At 40.3% G+C, this 24665-nt stretch overlaps 1 protein-coding gene across 3 annotated transcripts in view; it reads right to left on the bottom strand.

Annotated features, from left to right (window-relative positions):
• Window positions 1-24665, bottom strand: part of babam2 (BRISC and BRCA1 A complex member 2) — a 79415-nt gene that overhangs the window by 27797 nt on the left and 26953 nt on the right. For all 3 annotated transcript variants that reach the window (XM_077539936.1, XM_077539937.1, XM_077539938.1), the window contains exon 7: window positions 6760-6869. In XM_077539936.1, coding sequence (XP_077396062.1) covers window positions 6760-6869 — 110 coding nt within the window. The remainder of the gene's footprint in view (window positions 1-6759; window positions 6870-24665) is intronic.

Genomic DNA, 24665 nt, shown 5'->3' with positions numbered 1-24665 from the left:
ATTAGGTTCACCTTCATCTGACAATTAGCATATATTTTAAACAAAACATCCCTAATGAAAATTAAATTACACTAATAAACTAGCCACTAGAGGGTGCTAGAACTGCACAAATGGAAATCAACCTGACTTATTGTGGCAGTTTTAATATCACGATATCGCCCTTATCGTTACATCCCTAACCTCTAACACGGTACGCAAATAATAACGGACGAAAACACACAACCCAGTTGTAAAAGTGAAACAATTATGCTCCAAGTGCCCACGGCCCTGTACAAAATTTTGTGGAAAATGATACTTGTAGCACATTCTGAATGTACTACAGACTTTGTAGTTCAGTGGAGGTAGTTTTGGGTGACTCCTGCCTAATTAGTCAATCATTATACAAAAGGTTTTTAGTCTCACAGGTAATTATGTTAAGGAGGAACAGAGAACATTGTCAAACCAAAAAAATAAATAAAAAAGTTTTGAAATCAACAGATTTCTGTGAACCATCCACAATTCAAAAACAATGGAAGTTCAGTTGTAAAGTGAAATGGCTCCTAACGTGAAATTTGACCAAAATTGGGGGACACAAGTAAGAAAGAGACCTACAAACCCCAACTGATACGAAGTTCGGATGTTGCGTAAAACTTAAACGAAAAAAAAAAAATACAATCATTTGCAAATTTTCCAATTGAATACACTACAAACACGAGATATTTAATGTAGTAATCTGAGTGTTTTTAATTTGATGCTTGCAACATGTTCCAAAACAATCTGGGAGAGGAGCAACATGACTTGAGAAGTTGAGGAATATATATCAAATCAGTCAGATGTGCACATAATGATGATAAGACAACTCTTCTTTTTAAGCCACTGCAATACGAAATGCCATGCGAGGAAACACTAAAATAAAAAACTCTGAAGTTCTCAAGGAGACAAAGTAGAGGAGCAGTCAGCGGGTGACTTGTGCGACAGCGAGCTAAGTGTCTGCGATGGTGTCGAGTAGCGTCATCCGGCTTTGCTGGTTAGCGCTACATTTATTTCATCAGACTGAGGCGAGATGTTTACAAAACCTTGAAAAATATTTGATCGAAATGCAACAATTTTCAAAGGCTATAAAACACCTTGACAGACCCTGGAGAAGGGACACGCACACACACACACACAAGTGTTCACCCACACACAGGCACGTACGCGCAAACGCACACACATCGGCATCCAGAGCACACAAACATGCGAGCCGGCACCTAAAGGCAAAATGCAGATACACAAACATTAGTGCACCGCAGCCTAAAACTGTCTCTCTGTGTTGAGTTTTCCGGGCTCCTAAATCTGGTTTGGGGGCAGAGACGGTGCCCACTCGATTCTTTTATGCAATGCAGCAGGTTTTCTGGGGGAAGCAGAGACGTATCCAGCTCATCTCACGGGCGCGGTACAATCAGGTAAAAGAAGTGAACGTGAAAAGATGGATGCGTTTGCTCAGAAGACAGTTGGAGCGGGAGCCACACAAGAAACTTACTTTGTCAATTTGAAGGTCTTAATGATCACTGCTGAACCAAACAATTGCTTCGTTAAGAAAAAAATAAATAAAAATAAAAAATAAAAGAAGCATGATATCATCTGAGTTTGAACATTCCCAGTAGTGGCTGGTTGAAGGACAAAAAAATGACCACCTAAGCAGAGTGACGACCCATCCTGGGGCCCGGTTGTTCAATTCTCGGTTATTTTAACCACTATTAATCACCTAACCGCCGGTTAAATCCTTAACCCGCCGTTAACTCATTTGCTCCCAATAACGTGTAAATACGTTTTTTTTATGTTGTAAGTGTCCCAAAGACGTATTTATACGTTTGTTTTTTGTTTTTTGTTTTTTTTTAATGCTAGAGCATACAGAAGGCTTTGATGCAGCCTCTCAACTGCAAAGAAATGGTAGTTATTACACAAACGGCCAGCAGGTGGCAGCAGAGCAAAGGATATCAACCAAGGCCATCTCGAAAAAAAAGCTCAATTACTTAGAATTTTAAATAGATTTGTGAAAACTGATGAAACTTAGCTCTCTTCTAATGCTAATTGCTGCAAAACGGAAACAGATAGAAACATACTTTTTTTTTTCCTGGTGAAAGAAGAGACTTTAATCTTTCTTTTGATAGGTTCCATGCTTTTATAGCAATAGAAGACAATATTCTGTGGGCCTTGCAAAATCAGTCAAAATCCAGTAAAACAGCGAATGGGATTGCGAAATGTGAAAATGGCTGCGAGTGAATGAGTTAACTAACCGGCCGCTAAATATGCGTTGTTCAAAACATGGTTACTCTCAAGTTCCTCTCTTCTGAACATCCACCGATTTTGCCACCTTTACCTCGAAAACAAATACCCAAAGACGGCTATACAGCAGCTAGGATTTATTTTCCACAGTTTTTTTTTTTTTAAGGGTCTATTATTGCTTGCTAGCATGAAAGTCATGCTTTTCACAGTATATTTCCTTCTGGGTGGCTTATAAACATTATATAACAAATGAATCTTAAGCAAGGTGATTTTTTTTTCTTCTCAACAATCAATAATTGCTCCAGAAAAAGCAACACATACAGTCCCATCAAAGAGAGGCGCAGATGCACGGGGCCGTCATACACGATGCGCTCGCGGTCCTGGTAAAAATGTGGGTGTCTGTCGGGGCACTTCAACATATTTTTTCTTCCTTTGCTGTAAGGCCGAAAACATTACGGTGACGGCCGGGCTGTTTGAAGACAGCGGAAGAAAATGCAGCGAGAGAGACAGAGAGAGAGAGCAAGAAAGCGGGAGCTAGTGGGAATAGAAACATAGGTACGACGCTGTAGCTCAGGGGGGCTTACAAGTTTTGTTCAGCACTCTTAGATGCCAGCCCCTACCGACGGAGAATGAAAGTAAGATATCAAACAACCCAGTTGTGATGGGAGAGAAGAGTAGAGAGAGGTGGAAGGAAGACAAAATAAGAGAGAGAGGGAAATGCGATCCTCTCCAGTGTGTTGATTTTTTTTTTTATATATATCATCTTCCCTCTCTGTGTTTCAGTCGAGTGAGCGACGACCTTGCTGGGTAGAGCGGAGCGCTTCTCTTGCTTTTAAGTCCCACTCACTCACTCGTTTCCCTTTGAGGATCAGCCAGAGGGATCAGCGGAGGAAAGGGAGTGATGGAAAATGGAGAGAGATGGCGAGAGAGGAAGCAGGCTGCAGACGTAGAAAAAAAAAAAAAAAGGCAAAAGAGGTGGTTGGGGCGGGCGGTTTGGAAAGATAAGACGGAAGGCAAAATTCTAAATTGGAAAAACAAATCAGGTAAAAAAGAAAAAAGAAAGGCAGACAGAGCAGCGGGAAAAGAAAGACAGAAAGAGGATGGAGGAAGGGCCAGACAAAAAAATAGATATAAATGTACTCATGTTGCTACGTTCAATTGATGGAGACCAAACCAATGCTACAGTACATCTGCTGGATTTCGTAAAACCACAAAAAAAAAAGTGAAAAACTGATTTAAACAATTTGTAAGCCGACGTGATTAAATGCTGGATGTCGCTGTCTGTCAGAAAAATACGGCAGACAAACACATTTTCCTCTTGAGCAGAGCCAATGTAGAGATAATGAGCATGCTACGAGACTAAAAACGGGTCAGCAAGGACACGTAGGGAAACGAACAGGGCAAGCAATTTGCATCAACGCAAGTATGCTAAAAGGCGGGCTAACTCGCATTCCCATGTGAAATTAAGGAGCATCCATGATGAATACGAGCAAATGCAATCATGCACAAACTCGTACACACATGCAATCATTTGTTTTGAAACAACAGTGAAGAAGCCGCCTCGGGTCATGAATTAACACACTCCCACACAGCTGACAAAAAGGTGCACAAAAGCATGTAACGGGGTATATTCAGAGAGGGCCTTGATATGCATATGTGCAAATGTCTTTAGAGAAAGAGCCCAACATTGAGCAGGAAGAGGAGGGTGGCAAATGAGAGTTTGGCTCTAAGTGCTACTATGGAGCTTCTGCATTTGCACTGTTGCTTTCCTCATTTATCAACCCCCCCCTCCCCTCTGCAGCGCCGTCAACCACCCTTTTTCATACTTCTGCGCCAGAGCTCTTCAGTTCAAAAGCTGCACCACACTGCCTTTAGCCTCCTTCTGTCTCATCTCCTCATGTAACTGGCAGAGGAGAGAAGCTTGAGCAAAACTGCAAAAAAAAAAAAAAAAAAAAAAAAATAAAATAAAGTACACACAATGTATGCTGAAAGTGCTCGCAAAATGCACATTTAAACTAGAACCCCTTACAGCCACAGCAAAGCAAAATATGTATGTAATTAAAAGTGGAAGGGTTGTTGGTAGTGAGGCTGTCTTAAGTACATGCGAAGTGGCCACCCTGATCCAACTGCACACTAATGAGATCCAATACAAGCGATGTATAAGAAGATGATGAAAAAAAAATCATGTGAATTTAATTTAGACTTGACTTTATTGCTCCCTCTGGGAAATTTACATTTACAGAAGCAATAAGAACAGATAATAAACTCAACTCAACTTTATTTATAAAGCGCTTTAAGAACAGGCGTTGCTGTATTCAAAGTGCTGCACATAAACATAAACATCAGTTTCTGCGGTAAACAAGAACAAAGCAAACATTTTGAAGTGCAAATACAGGTTGTTGTTGTTGTTGTTTTTTTTTTAATAAAACAGAATTCAATCAATCAATCAATCATGTAATCCACTAAGCATCAGATTTTGGGGGGTCATTTTGCCTTCATTTGCACATGATAGATGCATCCGTTATGCTATATGAAAATCCATCTCTACTGTATGGCCATGTCAACCTCTGAAACAATAATAATAATAAAAAAAATGATCGCAACAAAAATTTGTATTCTATGGACATTAAATGAATGAATGAATGAATGAATGAATAACGTTGTTGTTGTCGTCGTCGTCCTCTCCTCTACCTCCAGCTTAACGGCGCTAAATGAGGAAAACGCTTTTCGACCACCTCGGTCCAACTTTGCGTTCTGATAATGTCATCTTTCTCACAACCGTTTCTATACTGCCGTGTTCTTGGCGCAAATCCGTTGGCATGTGTGGTAAATCAGGAGCAAATTTGCTCCAAGCTGTCCGTTTTGTGGGCGTGTTTGCGTCGGTATATCATTAGAACAATATCCTCAGTGAATAGGACGTTAACAGGGAGAAAACTGTGGGTCCAATTATTGAGCAATATTAAGAGGTCTTAGCGGACGCAGCACATTCTTCACGGATTTGGACCTTAGTGTGTGCATCACATAATATACTGCATTTGCTCGTGGTTGCAAGTGGAAAAACTGTGATGAACCAGTATATGCAAACAATATGCATTTAATCACAATTTTATGGGACATGAGTAAATGTCTGTCAATGAAAGATAAGATGAGATCTAAGTGGTCAAACATATGCCTATGTCTGAATCGAAGAGGAAGCATCTAATAATATAAAAAGGAAAAAACACTGGAGCAGAAAACAAACACAGGCGGCAGAGAGGAGACGAGAGAACGCTGAACAAGGGGAGGGAGAGGCGCACGAGGAGGGGCAGAGGTCTGTTAACCTGGTGCGACGGGGCGTGTGCTTGTAAATAAACATCAGGTCAAGATTATTCTAAGCACGAAAGCCCAGACCGATGGGCCCTGGGGTCAGAGTGGGCCCATACCTGGCACTCTCTCTCTCTCTCTCTTGCTCTCCCGCTTTCTCTCTCCCTCTCACACGCACGCCTGCGCAAATGAGCGTCACTCATTGGTGCGACAAAATCGTGATCACAGACACATACATTCCCGATATAAAACCCACAAGCATGTATTACTTCAATAGGGCACTCGCACATAAACTGACCTGACGGATGTAAACATACGCTAACTCAACCAAGACAAGTAGTGGTGCAACGGGCCATCTTTGATTTGTGACCCGTACGGATCATTCACAACGGTTCAGTGCATAATGGTCCGCAGATTGATTGGTTTCAAAAAAAAAAAAAAAAGTGTTCACATGAAGCAGCACGTTCAATCCACACAAACTAGTTAAACGCAGTGGTAGTCATGGCGAGCAGTGCAGCAGAGAAACTTAAAGACCTTCCTACATCAAGTCGCATTCTGGCAACTCTGTAAAATTCAGTGATGACAAAAGTATGTGGCTAGACAAAACCTTACGGTAGCTGAGCATTGTGACACGAAAAAGTCATGAAAGTGGAAATATATCAGGCATGGCCAACCATTTGAAGCAACATGGTTGTGTCAGGGACAGCAGGCATGTTTAAGCAGATCTTTGCTGCAGAATCCAACTGATGCTAAAGCAGGTGCAAAATGCGCTTGAGCCGCGTTATAAAATCCCGTCACGCGCCCACTTCAGTGAGATAATCACGCAAAGTCTTAATGAGCAGGAAAAGGCAAACAATTTAGACAAACGATCACAGGTATCCTCTTTTGCACTCACTATGAAAGGCACAGACGACGTTTACTTGCAGGCAATAACCCTTTTAAAACCCAAATATTGTGATGATCATCTATCTTTACAGGATGGCCACTCCTACGAAGAGTTGCAACTGCGCTCAACTTTCTCCGTTCATAAAGAATCTGTCTAAGCATGGACTGACAGACGTCTAAGTATTTAGAGACACTTTTGTATCTCTTTCTAGCTGCATATTAGTGAATAATTGTTAACTTCGGGCCTTCTAATAACTTTGATCTGACCCGCCAGTCCCACTTTTTGCTGAATGCAAGCACATTCTGATGATGTACTAAACTTACTGTTCAACGCTTGGCGAAAGGTAAAGTTTGGGGAAGACTTGAGTAGCCTCGGCATCCTCAAAGCTCACAGAGAGAAGAGCCACATCTTCGCCAGGGTCCAACGCTGTGTCCTAGGCGAGCAAAAAGAAAATATAGGTGAACCTTTCAGTCACATGGACTTGTACTGTATATTTCTGACAAAAGTGTGCTAACTTGAGACACTATGCATTTACTTGAACAATTTAAAATAGTTCCCAGGTTCATTCAGTCAAAGTACACAAAGCGTAAAGAATTACAGCATAATTAACATCCATGATTGAAATGAATACGAGTGGTTGTGTCTTGGGAAAATGAGCCACTGCTCAGACCGCTCACTGCACTATGAGGCCAATGTCATACGGTTTCACGATGACCAGGTGCGCACCTTGGAGGGTTCATTCAAGTGCGAGGAAAAAGATGAGTATCCGAAAATATTTTCACTCACGGAGTCAGCACTTCATCACCAAGCAATCTTGGCAATTTGTGTAACAGGTCACACACGTGGTGCAGGCAGCTGAGACGTCACCAAACTCAAATACTGACGCTGATTGTTGTTGTTAAAGTTTGAAATAAATGCAGAATACATCTCCTATATGGCTAAAGATTCTCTTCTTCAAGAGAGTGGCCAGACAAATATGTGCAATATGAATTAACATGTTTAACGGAACGTGTGGTGTTCCGCAGGTGTTAATTCTGGGGCCCTCTGATGCTTTCATTGCATCTGCTGACCCTGGGTCCCATCATAAGAAAAGAGCTTTGGTGGTGGTGGTTGTTGTTATTGAGTGATCCGTGTCCTAAATGCATGATTAGCAATGCCAAGTTGAGCAGTTATAGTCAAGCACAACTAGCTATCTAGCAAAACTAAAGAAATGCATCCATAAGCTGCATGGAGATGCGGCATACAAGACAACACTTTCTGAATTCAAAATAAAGAGTGGCAGATTTGATTGAAAAAAAAAAAAAAAAAAAAAGCTACTCTCCCTGTACTCTCTATACCGATGTCTTGAATTTGAAAAAAAAAAAAAAATCAATTTTATGCTCATAGGAGACTGGTGGGGTACCTCCAACAAAATTAAGAATCACTGACAGATAACAAACAGACACCAATAATGTATGTGAAAATGAATTGCTCAAGTCCTAAAATATCATTGACTGTCGAAAGGAGTGGAGGAAAGGCACCAGAGGAAACATCCGTTTCGTTTCATGCTACATTAGTTTCAACATCTGCAACATGAAGCTGAGCTGATGACTCGGAGCACCAATCAAGTCATGTGTGAGATGGCTACAGAGGCCACCCGGAGCCGCGTGCTAAAACCTTCATCTGCCTCTCGGAGCTTCCAGTTACTTTCTCATTGTGTGATATATTTCCTCGAGCATGGCCACTTCGCAGGCACTGTCATTAGTGCAATTTCACATCAAATATTATGTGCTCCCTCTCTCGACAAAGGCTCTGCAGTGATAATCAAATGTCTCACAGATGGTTTGAACTCATCCATTTGTTATAATTGCTGCTGTTCACTACGGTGAGGGGGAAATCTAACCACCATACATGATGGACGGAGGCACAGTTCAACCAGTTTGCATCAAAGGGGCTTCAAATGTGATCAGACCCATGAGGTAATTGGACACATTTTGGTCTGTTGATCACAAAACCAAACTAATGTCTGACTTGAGGAAAAATCTGCCCGATGATTGATTGGTGGATGGAGAACTTCATTTAGTGAACATGTATTACGTGAAGTAGATGAGAAAGAATAATCGCTCCCAAAATATAATCAATCACAATTTAGTATTGCTTAAAGGAAGGCTCCTTTAATTTTACATGTATGGCTTGATCGGCAGTAAATAGTTAGTTTAGCTACGAAAAATGCATAAGAGCTGAAGAATACACCCTTATATTGATTTATTTAACTTTTCTTCAACATAGAAGTACTTCCGTGTTGCAACGCCCCCGAGTGGTGACGTCACTAGTGTGTATACTCGCTTGGCGAACAGTAGTTCACGCAGACATAACAACGGGGAGGACACAAACTGTCACTTATGCCTTTGTGTATTGCAAAATTTTGCAAGGCGTCGGCAAGGAAAAACCCGCGAGACCCCCTAAAAAAAAAAAAAAAAAAAAAAAAAAAAAAAAAAAAAACCGACATGAGTAGAAGGACAAGCAGGCGTGCGCGCAGCGAACATTTCAGGCATGAGGACTTACATACAAAATATGTTACAATTTGAGATGGGGTACGCCACACGCCTAATACTAAAGCCCAACGCAGTACCGAGTATCTTTAAAGAACCAGACGTGGGAAATAATCAAGCCGATGGAGGATCTCTGGCGGCTACTTCTGCTAGCAACACGGAGCTCACTCTCACAACAGCCGGCACAAATCGAGGTCTCCCTACGGCCACTGAAAGATCTCGGAGAAGCGAAGCAAATGTAAAGCGAAAGGTAGGCATGTTTCGGGGGTGGGGGGGCATTCGTTATTATACTGCACGGACTGTTTTATTTCATAATTCATTTGAAGGTGGCCAACGCAGGGGCACGTCGGCACGTTACCGTAATGCACAGTATTAACAATCGTTGGGGCGGCTGGCTTGACTTCGTCTTTTCGAGTGGCGGCTGGCCTGACCGCAGTGGGACGCTCCGCAAAAAAAGAAAAAAAAAAACAGCTAGGGGAGGTTGGGTGCTGTAACGACGATACATTTAATTTTACTATTTTTTCTTTTTCCTGAAATATTTCGTCAGTTCCACACGTTTTGCATTGCTCGTACTGTGTGTCACATTACCTGTTGGATATTTGCTCCTCCAAGACTTTTCTTCTTCACATCTTTCATCGCAACCAAAGCTATCCTGAGAATGTCTATTTAGTATTGCCATGTTGAATGTCTGATGTTCCAGGATGCAGTTGAGATTGTCCGCAAGGAACCGATCCTCGAGTTTTTTCATTTCCAGACAGCACACATTCATTTGCGGATTGTCCATTCATGTGCAGCTCCCGCACGAACACCACTCACCCCCCCGCCTGATTCACTCGTTCGTCAAAGTTTATTTTGTGCCCGAAAAGACCATCTGGCGCCACAACTTTCACATCCAAGGCAGACTTTCCTTCGGTAGAGTTATTTTGTCGTGTTGGCTCGAAGCGATAAGGTTTAATCCTTCCGGGTTTGACGCGAGATGCACGGCTGCGTTGCATAGTGCTTCCATAGTGTAGCGTTTACACACTAGTGACGTAAACATCCGGGTTATTTAGTCACGTGTAACAAACATGCCGGCGTTCGATTCATTTTAACATCGGTTTAAAAGTTATTAAATGTACATAGAAAAATAATCACGTCACCAAATTAATTATTGAAAAAGTAGCAACTTTTTGCTGCTAAAAATGGATCAATAAGTAAAGTGTTCCTTTAAAAATGATTAGCGTAACAGACAGCCTTCATTCGCGAGAGCCCGCCCATAGTTGTGTTTTTATTTCTATTTTACAGCACATTATTTTCATTAGATTTGGGTTTGTTTCCCGTTTCAAAATGACTGTCCATTAAAGTTGTAGTGGTCAAAGCAAGCGGTAAAGTAGCGGCCAAAGACTTTTTCACTGCTGAATATTAGATGACCTTTTGCACACGATGAGAAAGTACGTCTTGTCGCAGCGGATACATTTGGGGCTAAAGCATGCGGAGTTAGAAGAGAGGCAGTGAAAGATGGCAGGCTACGTGGCATCCAAAAGTGTCGCCTGATGGAATCAGCTCACATCAATATCGTCTGCATCAGTAAACAAGGGCTGCTCTGTGTCTCACAGCAGCGCCGGCGGCTTCTGCCGCTGACGATATGGGACAGATAGGAACAGGCATGAAGATGTGGCGCTGCAGTGGTTTGTGTGGTTTGGGAGAAGATTATTTTGCTCCAGTTTGTAGCTGTCAAGTCTTGTTCTTGTCTTTAAAGGTGATTTAATGGAGCTTTTTTTTTCTTTTCTTTTTTTTTACTGGGACAGGGGACACAGATGGATGAGAACTAGCAGGAAGGTGAAGAGGGCCAGAGGAGGAACATGGGCCGGCTTGGACACAGGGACAAGCCAGGTCCGAACAAGGGAGCTGCTGAGCATTTTCATGGAATGATTCAGACTCATCTCGTTCCAACAGACAGCAAAGAGATGCTACAAGTTATATTACATCAGGACAGAAAACAAGCAAAATATAGACATTTAATTGATGTATTGTTTATGGAAGCAGAATTTTTTCACACTTTCTCCTGCAGTGCATTCTGTGCTTCTCATTCTGGTGTGTGCACCTGAGCTCCCTCGGGCGATTCCTTGAGTAATCGATGGAATAATCGATATGGTAATCGATTCCAAAAAGATTAGTTAATGACAGCCCTAATCATAATGGCTCTTTCAGCATTTAAAATTTCCAAACCCTGAGTAGGACATGGGCAGGTTGGCCAATATTTAAGATCAAAAGGCAAAATAATGCAAGGTACAAGTACTTTACTCAAAATGAGTAATGTATGAAGGCTAACTACAATTGATAATCTTTTCAATGCCGTTTAATTATGCAGAGAAGTGAGTTCTTGTTTGTAGTATAACTTTATCCTGTTGTTCTGATGGAATACCTTGAAGGGATAATATACTAACAGTACCTTCTTTTAAAAAAAGAAAAAGAAAAAAAAAAAGAAAAAAAGCTGCTCCACTTGCACAGATTTGCAGTGACATTTTAAGTGGATTTTAGAGGTGCGGCTTAGTGATAAAGTGAAACCTCCAAGATTAAACAGACAAATGAATGCCTTTGCTGATTTTGTGGATGAATGTAGTTATTTTTCCCAAAATACTCTACTCCTGATCTTCTCTTTGACCCTCAGAGGGGGGTGGCTTGAGCAGCGGCTGTCATAAGAGGGTGATAAGTGTGACCCTAGTGAGGTTCAGAAAAAAATGGATGGCTGAAGTGAGTAAAGATCACAGATGCTTGCTCATGTAAAATGACAGCAAACAAAAAAAAACAAAAAAAAAGGTTTGTCTCCACAGGCAGAACCTTAATGAAGACAACCTCTTCTTTGGAGAATAATGAGCACTGAGCACTCGGTCAAAGGATTGCGAGTAAAAAAACCCCAACAAAAAACAAAAAACGTGGCGTCCTGCAGGGGAGATGGTCGGACGTTAAAGAAGTATTTACTACCTGCCCTGAGAGAATGTGACTCAACTACTCAAGGGCTAGATTTAAGAAAGTGGTGGGTGAATAATGTGCAGCACTGTGCGGACATCAAGGTTAGAGGCTGCCTCCCGGTCAACCCCTTCACGGCCGCCGCCCCGCGTCTTCCATCCCCCGTTAGTCTTTCGGACACATGGCTGCGCGCACACACAAACACAAACACAAGCACAAGCACAAGCACAAGCACAGAGCTCTCTTTCCCCCGTGTCCGTCCTTGTGTCTCCTGATGCCCTGGCCTCTGGCATCTCCTCTGTGTCTCAAGTGACAGGCTGGAGATGTGACAGCTGTCCTTATGCCAGACCAAGCCTGGCCAAAGTCAAAACACACAAAAACACATTCATCCACGGAGGCGACACGGGGGCACCACTGCAGGCCGACGACGGAGGAGGTAAAGAGACGGTCCGCCTTCTTCGCCCAACTTTAAATGTCATGCCTGATGTAATGGGGTGGCTTGACTGACAGCGCGGATGTTGTGCAAGGACATCTCCATCTCCTAGGCCAGCTGTGAGTGCACCAGCAAGTATATGAATAACATTCTTTGTAACGGGAAATTGACATTGTGAAAATCGCAAGAAATCATTCAAGGAAGGCATCAACTGTTTCTGGATATCAAACGCGACGCTTACAAAACCGGGAATACATTCATATTAGCAATTGCATGAAATTTGATCACAACTAATTCATACACACATCATTGCTGTCTTGTTTTTTTTCAGGAGAATTTTTTTATTTTATTTGCCTATTATTAAGGCCGATTTAGAACCTGAAACAAATGTATCATGTCCGTCATTAAAACTGAAAATTGCATCTGCATTGAATTGTTCAGTCTTCACTAGTGTGGAATGTCTGTCTCGAAATGAGGACATGCTGTATTGTTTACCGGTAACAATGGCTTCCCATTATTAACAAATGCATACTGAGTGCACATCTGCTGTTCATGTTCTTCTAAACATGCAAAAACAGAAAGCAAGGGGAAAAACATATTACTAATAATAAATCCAGAAGCATCCACATTTTCATCCAAAGTTTGCAGGTGTAGACGCACTGAAGCTTGTGCAGGTGTACTGACACCACAGGTGCCTACATTCCCGTCTGTGTTCAACAATGACAGAATGTTAGAACATGCTCAATATTACGTTTCTGACCTAGCCAGTTGTTTTTGTGTCAGCCCTTTGGTGGTTTGACATAGACTTTTGCTATCAAAGAAAGGCAAGAGTCGAAAGGTCAAGGTGAAAACTGCCAAAACGCCTCAATCCATGACATGAAATGTTCTGATTGCGAAAGAAAGTTGAGCATATGATTGCTAACGATGTTGTGGCGCTGCTGCTTGTGCGGCGGGGAGGAGTAGGGCAACGGTGCAACTCCAGGGGCCGTGATGACAATCCTCCACACTTTACCTCAAAGTACAAAACATGCCAGGGCAAGCACAAATCACCACAACCCAAACGGCACGCAAATCCGAGAGGACCTCACGTCCTCATCTGAAGTATTTGGAGTTTCCTGTGCCCGTCTCCCGTTCTCCCAAACACTCCTTCCGAACAAACCCTCATCTCATACTTTGACTTTACACTGTGGTGTGACAAGTTTGGGAGATGATTAACCAGGCTGGCTCATAGCTGAAGTGAATGCCAACGATTAATTCTGTCACGAACACAATGCGCAATGGATTAAAAGAACACACGTGCTCCGCCTGGAAGTCCTGGTGTGGACCTCAACACACCTTAACACTCAAGTCCCAAGTACAAAACAAATAAGTACAGAACAGTCAGTTCTTCGTTTAGAGACGTGTAATTACAAGGGGTGTGGCACAAAAGCATTTTTAAAAAAGTATTTAGTAGCAAACTGTAAAACTCCACAGTAACCACTTAGTGACAAAAACAGGGATGCTATTAATAGCACAGTGAAATAGAAAACACCTTGTGATCGTTAGATGATTTTTTTGGGAGGTTTTCCATGCGATATAATTAATGTCTGTACAAGTAGAAACTTAAACCATTAGTGACATATCTTGCTAAAAAAAAAAAAAAAAAAATCCAGATAATTAAATGATGTTAATAGCAATAAAGTCACCTGTGTGTCTGTTAAATAATCCATTGCTAGGAGATGGGAAGTAGGCCAAAATCAAAGTTCTTTGGAACAAGTACAATATGACAAATGGATGTGTCATTGATATGCACGCAGATCATATTTCAGTGAAACAAGTAAGTGGCCAAGTGCCACTGATGTGTCACTGATAGCATGTTGTCTGCATATGCAAAAGGGTGCGATGCTAGTTGGGCTTCTGGCCACAAAGGATGAGTCAAGTATGATCACTTGCATCATGTGCAATATAACTTACATTTTGTGGTTCAGAGTCACTGATTGGCTGCTGTAATGTTTATTCTCATTAGAGTTGGTACCAGTTGAATCTGACCACCAGTGCTTGCATCATGTGATTTTTTGTTTGGTTTCTGTTTTTATCCCAATTGCCAAAATGTTTTAGAAGCACTGACACTGATAAAACATATCTTTTGAAAAAAGACAGTGGCTCTCACTGCAGACGAAGTTGAAAATATGAAATTTAAAATGAAGACGGTCGGTGGTGCAATAGTTTGGTTGTAGTGGTATTTCTCAAGGCAAAATTGTAATTGCATTAATCATGCTTCGCTGACAATGTTGCGGGGTGTTTTTGTCCCACTGCACTGTTAATGAGATTATTCCATTTCTTTTTTTTGGACCAATGCAACCTATTGGCCCCTAATTTGGGGTTAAATGGCACTTTTGCCCTAAACCGGGAATTATAAGAATGCAATAGAATTACAAATACACATGATCAAGATGCAAATGAGGGCTGTCGTGACTATCGATCTGAGTAATCATTTTCAAAGAAAGCCTTTATTGATAACGGAGGTAAATAAATACATTTGTAAATATGTAGCTAGATGAAGCCTTTTATCTTTGATAATCAGTTTACAGAGTAGACCTTGTGGATTATTCGAAAGGTTAGGAGGCGTGAGAGCTATTTGATTCTTCCAAGGTCACAATAAAAAACAAAAATAAAAATGCACCGTTTATGAAAGATCCACATATATTATATTTGGATTTTATTTAATTAAACTAACAGAAGCATGCATTAAATTTGCATCACTTAGAATGTATTAACACACAAACAGAATACTCTAAATTCTATCTACAAGTTTATCTCAAGGTGGCTTTAATTGAATGAATGCTGATTTAAAATAAAGTGATTTTATGTGGTTTATTTGCAAGTACATTATTGGTTGGAGATGGGAAGAGTACAGAAAGCAGAAGGGCAGATATTTAAAGGAATGACCCCAAAGTTGAAAGAAAGAAGAAAACAACACAGCAATGGGAAGACGAACATTTGAAGGTGTTATCGAAACACAACATGCGATGTACAACTTGATATACAGCGAGGGCGGAAAGTAGGCCAGATGGAAGTAATTCCATGGAGGCGTGGGGAAGTGCGTTTGCGTGCGCGCGTGTTTGTGTGTGTGGGGGGATAGAATGGTGTTGGGGACGGAGGAAGAAGAGCAGGAAGGGGGGGGGGGGGGGGGCTGGATGCTCTCCTGAGAATACTCGACTGCTCTGCAGGGGTTTCAAGCTCAAGCAGGTAGGTGGGAATGTTCATGCGGAGAAATAGCGTGGGTGGCTTCAAGGGGGCGGGGGTGACAGTGGATCGAAATCCCCAAGGGAGACAAGAGTAGAGCGTGACCTTTGATATGAGGGAGTCATGTTGGGGTCACTTGAGTATTTGGGAGAGAATTTGAGCGCTGTGCTCCCTTCCACAAACGGCTGTGACTTTTTTTTCTTCTTTTTTATATATATAATGATTTTGAAATCCTTCTATAAGTCTCTTCAAATAATATTTCAGCATTCACCCTTTTTCAAGGCTTGGAGAATTTCACTGCTTTCGTGACACAAACGATGCCGCGAAAAAGTATTTGCCTACATTCTTACTTTGTTGCATCATTTTTCTCTACTCCAGCATTCAAGATAATCAAATAAATGTAAATATCACACAATAGCTGGTTTTCCACCAACAAGCCCAGGAACTTTGACTTCTGGGTAAAGGGAGTTCTTGGTTGTAAAAGTTCAGCAGGGAATTTAGAGTTGCGTTTCCACAGCATCTTCGAGTTTAACCAATCAGGTCATTGCAGCCTGCAAAAATTACCCTGGTAATTGTTGGCAAAATTCCGTTAGTTTATGTCTTATTTTGACTGAACACACAAGGTAATCAATCATTCGTCCTCCATGAAAGACTACAGAAATCTGTGGTTAATTAATGTTGACATCAGATCGTTTCAAGAATTTTCAATTAAGAAATTGCTCCAAACGATTACTCACTTATTAAAATAGTTGTCAATTAATTTGATAAATTGTTGACAATTAATCAATTCATTTTGACAGCTCTCCTCTTATTTGCAAAATATCCCACTTTGTGGACTAGGCCTTAGTAGTGATGAGATTTCTGGGTTTGTCTGCCATGTTTTGTACTTGGAATAGTTCAGCAGATGGTTTTTTTTTGTTTGTTTGTTTTTTCCAGGGAGGTCATGAAAATAAGTCATGTACATTAATGACTATAGATGGACAATTATATGATTTACTTTATACGCCAGTGCACAGGTGTGCTTTGATGTCAGAAAGGTCATAGAGAACGATCACAAGATGAAAGCATGTTACGATTATGAGAAGCAGCTTCAGCTCGACTCCCATTAAACTTGAACATTCGGTTACATTTTCTCAGCAGGCTCGAAGTGTGGACTAGCAGATGCGAGACCACCTGACAGTGGCCTCGGGAAGGATCCTAAACATGTTGGTCACATGAAATACACCAATCGATGGTTATGTTTTAAAGCTCCGACAAGAAGGCTGAAATATCAACAAGAAAGGGAGCCAAATTGAAGCACAAACTTCCACCAAGGTCAATAACCCAATCTGCAAAAAACTACTACTGCCTTTTGTCCATAGATGTATCTGTAATATTTCACGTAGTAAATCGGCCGGTGTTCCTCCTGAATGAATCTTCCCTTTTTGAACTCCAAAATGTAATGAGATTTTTCTTGGGTCAAACTGACTGCTAGTTTTGCATACTCCTACAGACAGAAAATCAAAGTGAAAAACATGGGAGAAGGAGATCAGTACTTTCCACAGGTAACAATTACAAACTTAAAGTACAAGACAAAACTTCTGTAAAGGCAAGCACACTTCAAAACTCAGGCTGGAAACTTCATGACCAACTTTTAAGAAAGATATGAACAAAATAGGACAATCAAATAAATCCATCCATCCATCGTGATGGAAACTTCACAGCAGCCAACTTATTGAGAGAAATGAATAAAATTTGAAATTTAAACTGAATAATCCGATTAATTTCATATCACGTATCAATCTTCTATATGGTTTATTCTTTTATGGGCTGCAGGGACCTGAAGAGACCCGACTTTGGGGGAAAGAGACTATGTTATGTTATCTAGGCAGGCATGTTAGTACGTTTGGCTAACAACGTCGCTAACCATTTAGCAGTTATCAATGGCGCACAAACTGATGATTTCAATGAATGAATATTCATGTTTATTTTTCATGCTACATTACATTTTATTGAAGATTCTAGTGTTTATTGCATAATATATGCCGTGAGAGAACAAATCTTGCCCTGCGATTGGCTGGCAACCAGTCCAGGATGTACCCCGCCTACTGCCAAAAACCAGCCTGGATAGGCTCCAGCAACCCCCACTCATGTTGGGATGGTGCCATAATAACCCTGCGGTTGGGTTATAATGATAAACCAATATGGGTTCTTTTTGACACACCTGTTTGTAATGTGTACTATGTAGGCATGATCAGGAAGGCTTTTTGTCAAATCACAAATGAATCAAACTGAGGACTCGTGAAACCCACACACCCCCTTCCTAGCGCTTCAGAGTTTCAGTTCGCTACATCAGCAAATCTAAGACAAGGATGTTGCATTTCCTGACATTTGTTTAGTGCTAATGCCATCAGGCCAACATCAGACGTCAAATTTGCCATGAATAGTATACTGTACAGTATATGATATTTAGATATAGGAGAGAAAGCACTGGGAAAATATACCAGCATTCCGTAACAGATAAAGCATAAAGATGATAATCACACCTTTAGAGTAAGAATTCCCAATTTACACTCATTTCCCATTTTTGTTTCAGAGATGTGTGACATTTAAATTCATCTTCAAGCGTCTACCAAGCTATAATACATCTACCATTAAAAAGCCACTTAATTGTTTATCTGCGTGGAAGCACTGGCTGGCCTTTTCAGATTTCAGCCGTACACTGCATTAGTGAAGCCCAAACTGGCAATTACTTGACGATGTCTTTTGGGCAACTTGCTTTCCGACTAAATGCCATGTCACAGTGCTAAACAGACACGCCATCACTCTGCAACAGGACTTTCAAAGGCACTATGAAATATAAAATGAATGCAGCTTGATATATTTGATTTCACCTAAGTTATTCACAACTGAGCTTTGTATTTTCAGTATTAACTGTAAATGATTTCTGAAAATACACAATATTCCTTTTGCATTTGCAAGCTAGAAGACTGCATCCACAATCAAAATCACTCAACCCAGAAAAAGGAGTTAGCGCTGAAGTTACAAGAAATTATTACATTTTTACAGCAATAAAAAAAAATCATAATCCCAAAAGATGTTTAAATTAAAACAGCCAAGATTTCACAGATTTGATATTTTTTCTCTTCTGGGAAAAATGATTTGGATGCAGTTTATCAAAAACAATTACACAAAATGATAATGGCATTTTTAAATTTCACAATTCCACAACATTTTCTTAAAAAAAACAAACAAACCAGTTTTTGTGATATTTCGAAGTTCATGAAATACTCTTTTTCAAAGTAAACTTGGACAATAATTTCTCCTTACTAGAAACGTTTCCATCATTCTAAAAAACAGAAATAACCCAGTTTTTCCAATAACACGAAACATGCACTTAACCTTCACTTGGAGGGACAAAATCATCTTTGTCTGGTAAACAACGATTGCCACGATTGCTTGTAGTCAACATTACACTGCAACTTCAGCAGGCAAAACAACTTTTTTTGTGTGTAGCCTCGAATGCAGGGCTGAGGCAACAAGCCACATTGGGACATTTGGGATGGAGCTACAATTATTTTATAGCTCTTAAGATTCCTGAGCTCCTGAGTCACTGTTTACCATGCAAGGGCACGGCAAGGCCACAAATTACAACCACTTTGCTTTGGGACAATCTCTTGAGAGTCACGCAAAAGGAGCACGCTTTTTTTTCTTGGAGCAAGATAGGTGGTGTAAATATAAAGACTAAATGTTGTCCGCTGTGCTACTCAGCACCAATTGTATATATTTCGCCAGAAAACTGTCCAAATAAACTGTGCCTTATGTCAAAAAAGCAAGACAGTGAAGAGTTAAAACAAAGCAGACTGCAATGACTGACTTGACGTTTTAAGTTTAATCACAGCCCCAACAGATCCTTAATGATGGGTCTAAGAGTCGTACACCAAGAGACAATTTTTATGCGTCACATTCACGTGTGACATAGCGGCATGTCCAGAAAATTGTGTGTGTGAATATATGTGCATTGAAATATGTTTCTTCGTGCATTGTAGTGTTGTTTTTGAGACCCTGTAGAGAATTGTGAAAGACTTGTGACGAAATACGCTTATTCTTCAGCGTCAACTTCTCCAAAAGCTCAACTGTCAGACAAAAGAGGGACAATAAGCTGGACTGAAAAACCACAACAGCGAAAGCTCCAAGAGGAGTTGAGAAAGATGTGACGATTATGTGGCAACCGGAAAGGCAAGGTAACCGCAGCTCTGACAGATTGGGCTTGGAGTTGATGTTTTACAAAGCCATCTTCCCAAAACATGAACATTGCAACAATCCACACCCAAAAATGCATTACCTGCTTAACCAAGTAAATGATACGTTCATTTAATTCATTTGGATTGATGTGGGTTTTCTCCTGATACTTTGACTTCCTCCCACATTCCAAGAACACATCTGTTATGTTTACAGAATTGCCCATAGGTGTAAATGGTTGTATGTCTTTCCGTAGCCAGTGATTGACAGGTAACCAGTGTGTACCCCAGCTCTCGGCCAGCTGTCAGTTGGGACAGGCTCACTCATGACCTTGACAGACAGAAGCACTAGAGATTAGAGAATGGAGGGACGCATGAAATTGCTTGTCCATTTTTCTTGTACACTTGATCTTAGGGCATGGTGACAAATATGTATTGCGATAAACACGTGATCAATATCAGTACAAAATGCGTTCAATAAAGTGTTCAATAGAAGACAAAAGATTAGATTTATAGCACAACTACAAGCACGCACATCAGGGGACATTCTGAGCACAAAATCACGTTGTTGTTTTTTTGTAGCACACAAGATACGTTCTGGAGTGTCTGGTTTAGAGATTGCACACTCGCCCAGCCAAAGAAGAAGCTGTCGAACCAAGAAGTGCACATGTACATACTTTACTCCAAAATGCGGCTTAACTGGTGGTAAAAAAAAAAAAAAAAAAAAGACCAGTCAACTTGCAATAAGATTACATTGTGCATACTATTCTGATAAAATATCACCTGGTGATTGCGTGGTGTAGAAGTATAGAAGTGCACTTAATGAGTCCAAATCAGGCAATTAAAACATTATTGTACAATGGCAATACTATTGAGTTTGCTAAAAAGTAAAGATGTTCAATACTAGTGCAAGTGCTCAACTCTTGGGGGAGTCAAAGATAACAAGTACCAACAGCACTAGTACTTTTCACATACATTAAAAAACAAAACAACATAAATAAAACTGACAGATTAAAGAAAAAAAAGATCCCAAAACAACATGTTGACTTATAATTGCATAAATGGCAATTTTCTATTCTTCTTATTTCTATTTCCTGACCGTAAAAGAGCCACTAGAGGGCAGCTGCTACTGGTATCAGCCAGATACCAATACCTGGCATTGTTACTCGCCCATCTCTACTAAAAAGTAGTCCAATGCTACGCTTACATTATATGAACATTGAATGAAGGTTAATGCAACTGTAAACAGGAACTGCACAAAACAAAATGCTGTGTTTTCAACAGAACCTGAGCTAAGGTTAATCATTTCCATTCTCCCGTATGAGCACACCATTGAGGAGTTGAGCAACAACAACAACAAAAAAAACCTCGACTAAAAAGTGAAAATGTTCAAAAGAAAACTAGACTAAAAAGTAAGTAACTCAAGCGTAAAATTTAAAAGCCGAATGTTAATGTATTGCACTTGAACACAAACACGGCAAAATACAAGGAAAGTTCCATTCAAGCATGGCTGGAAATGTTTTGTATGAAAGAACTTGAGAGCTCCAGAATAGAGACACGCCCTCTCATCCAATTCTGTAATAGTGACCTTTGACCTTACAAACGTTCCGACAGACACTACAAACTCAGCGTCGTCCCTGAAGAGTGGAAGCTGTGCTGACTGCGGCTGGCAAAATGAGAAAGGAAATCTATAGACACCTAATTTAAGTTTCCCTACTGTAGGTGTACAGTACTACCACTTGCATCCATATGGAGCACATATACTGTTGGCAGACTTCAAGAAGAACTACATTAAAACGTCAAGTTCAACCACTGAGAAATCATAAAGCATAACACTGCACTGCCAGTCACACTGCAACACGCCTGTCCCCTCCACTCCCTTGACGAGCCTATAAATATCCTCAATCTGTCGTTAGTTTCTTCACTGTGACCACTGGGGAAAATGGATGCACATTCACCCCTTCTGGTGTGGTAACAATGGCATTGGTGAATAGAGAATGATCAAGTACAATAATACAGGAAACCCATTTATTTGGTTTCAAATTCCCTCTAAGATATTACTGAGGCTGATTTTACAGCATGAGAATGCAAATTCAAAATTAATCAGGGTAAAAATAATTTGATGCAAATGCTTTGGTGAACCATGTAATTTGACCAGAGCAAAATTAGGAGGGAAATGGTGAAGCAACATTTCCTAGGGCAATATGCAACCATCCCTCAGGTCAGTTTTGCAATGGGGGGGAGATTTTACATTTACAAGGTCTTTACACTCTATTGCAGGACTACTGTGGAAACATTTAGAGTTCAGTTAAGTGTTTTATAAAATTTTGAAACCATGTTTATAGAGGAGACAGCACAGTGTAAGAGTGGTTAGCACATGTGCCCCAAGGCAAGGAGCTTTGGGTTGGGTTCAGGGATTGAATCCAAGATTTCAGGCAGCACAGCATCATTCTGGTTAGCACTTATGACATCACAGCAAAAAGTTTGTGGGTTTTGTCTTTCACAATGATTTTTATTTCATGTACTCTCTGCTTGTGTGTTCCATGTACTCTGGCTCACCCACAAAAGCAAAGTACCGTCATTTGGAGGAATAAAAAAAAAGAAAAGAAAAACTCATCTAACTTTCTAACATAAATATGGATGCACACAACAAAACGGAGTCGACTGAAGTGCTTATTGCCATAAAAGAAGCTCGGTGCACACAACCAGAAGAGCATCATTAGTAGTTACTGCGCAAGGGGCTCATTTAAAACATCCCAAAAGACTTCACACTTAAATGAATTCAACACTGTTCACATTCTTTGAAACTACTGCCTAGATTAGCAATGGCGTCCAAATGGGCTCAGCACTTAATAGCGTCCACGTGCCAACGATAGCTTCAATCAACTGAGCTAATTGCATTTATGAACCATTTATTATAAAGTGGCTTCTATTTGAGAAAGACCTTTACTGTCTAATTGGACTAACTTGGATTGTTTGCTCAGATCGATGAATTCCTAAATTGACACATCCTACATAAACAGGTTTTGAGAATCCCCATATGCAAATGCAGATGGCTGCTTGCTTCTCTGCATCATACATCGTGCGCATTTCACAAACCATCCTTCATCTCTGCTCTCTATATCCTCCCAGTCCGAACTGTTTCATTTTGGTCATGACAGGCTGCAGCCCCTTAAAATAATAAGTCAACTAGCATCCTTTCGCCAGCCCACGGCTTTCCAGTAGGAAGGTAAACATGTCCACTGTAGTGAGGTGAAAGCACACAAATGCTTCGCTCCAGGTAGCGGTTGTCCTCCACAGCTCTGCGGCCGCTAGCCACAACGACGCAATCACTACCTGTGTAAGGGATGCCTATGTCCAAACACATTTCTGCTTTATTGCCAAATCCACGGTCCTCCAGCAAGGACAGTCACAAATTGGATGGGATGTGGATTTAAAACGGGGTCAACTGTCTGGCCTCTGCCTTCACGAACTGGAAAGTCATCAGACTGTTGAAGCAGAGATACAGTATAATAGTTTGGGATTTTTCATTATAATTAGAGTTTTTATTTCATTGCGCCTTTTCACTTATAAATTCAGTTACTGTAGTTTATATGAGCTTTAAAAGTGGATTTGCAGGTTATTAGTTCTTATTTTCTGAAAAATGTTTGGTCTTAATTAGGTTTTTATTATTATTTTTTTTAATACAGGTATCTGTTCAGTGTGAGGTTAAAAAAGGTCACAATAAGTATTGTGCAATAAAGAAACAAAAGATAGCATTTTCAAAACAATAACAATTAACAATACAAAAATGAATACAGGTAATGTGGAACAGTCAACAAAATTTCTGCAATAAATTTGGAGTATTATGCTTCCAAGATTACACAAAATCAAAAGAATTGTATCTCATGCAATTCTGCAGCATTAGTCAATACTACCAACTAAACTACTGTGAGAATGTCTGTACCCATATGTGGTGTGGTAGGAACCTAACCGGGTGTAGGTTTGTGCAAATTATAAAGACAAAAAAACAAGACATTTTCGGTGTGATTAAAATTGATTTCAATTAGTTTGGTAAACTGAAAATGATGTTTCAGTCAGTTATTCAAAATTACCTCTGTTTTTATTATAATGACCTTGTTGTTAAGTGTTTGCAGATAACCACTCGTTATTCACAGAGAGAACATTTTTGAAGGCTTTAAATGAAACATTACAATTATTGGCTCAGATGCAAAATTGGGCTATGAAAAAAAAAATCTATTGTTAACACATCTACATGAAACTGATTTTCTGGCGTCAGTGGCTTCTGTGGACAATGTTTCAACTTGGCTGTAAAGCAGAAAACTCTCGTCTCTTTCCATCCACACACAAAAAAAAGTTATGAATCAATTGTAAAATGATTTCTGTAGAAAATTTGAGTGTTAAGAGTTGCCACTTGTCTCACATAATATCTGGACATACCATATGCAGATACGAAGATATAGGATGAATAAATCTGCAGTTCAACTATTCCGGAGCACTATTTACGTGCCATTACATAAGAAATGTGTAGCACAGGAAATTAACTGACCCCAGACAGCATTTATACGAACAAAAGTAGTGATTGCATGATAAGTTTCAATGTGAATATTCAGCTCATACATTTTTGGAATAACTTTTCAGTGAAATCCAACATATCTGCTGCATTATCCATTTCTCTATGTTGCGTAGGCGGACAGGGTGTAGTCTTATTTTTTATTACTCTCCACTATGCAAGTCGAAGCTCATCCTTAATTTCCAAGTCTTAAAAATATGTATGCCATAGCTGACAAATATAGCACTACAATCCATTCCACTGTTTCTGTGTGGAAAAAAATACGATTAGGAAGACAGGAACATAAAATCAAATAAGA

Source organism: Festucalex cinctus, chromosome 12 (assembly GCF_051991245.1).
Source record: "Festucalex cinctus isolate MCC-2025b chromosome 12, RoL_Fcin_1.0, whole genome shotgun sequence".
NCBI classification, from domain to species: Eukaryota; Metazoa; Chordata; class Actinopteri; order Syngnathiformes; family Syngnathidae; genus Festucalex; species Festucalex cinctus.
Note: the sequence above shows the minus strand (reverse complement) of the source record. Positions and strands in the feature narration are given on the sequence as shown.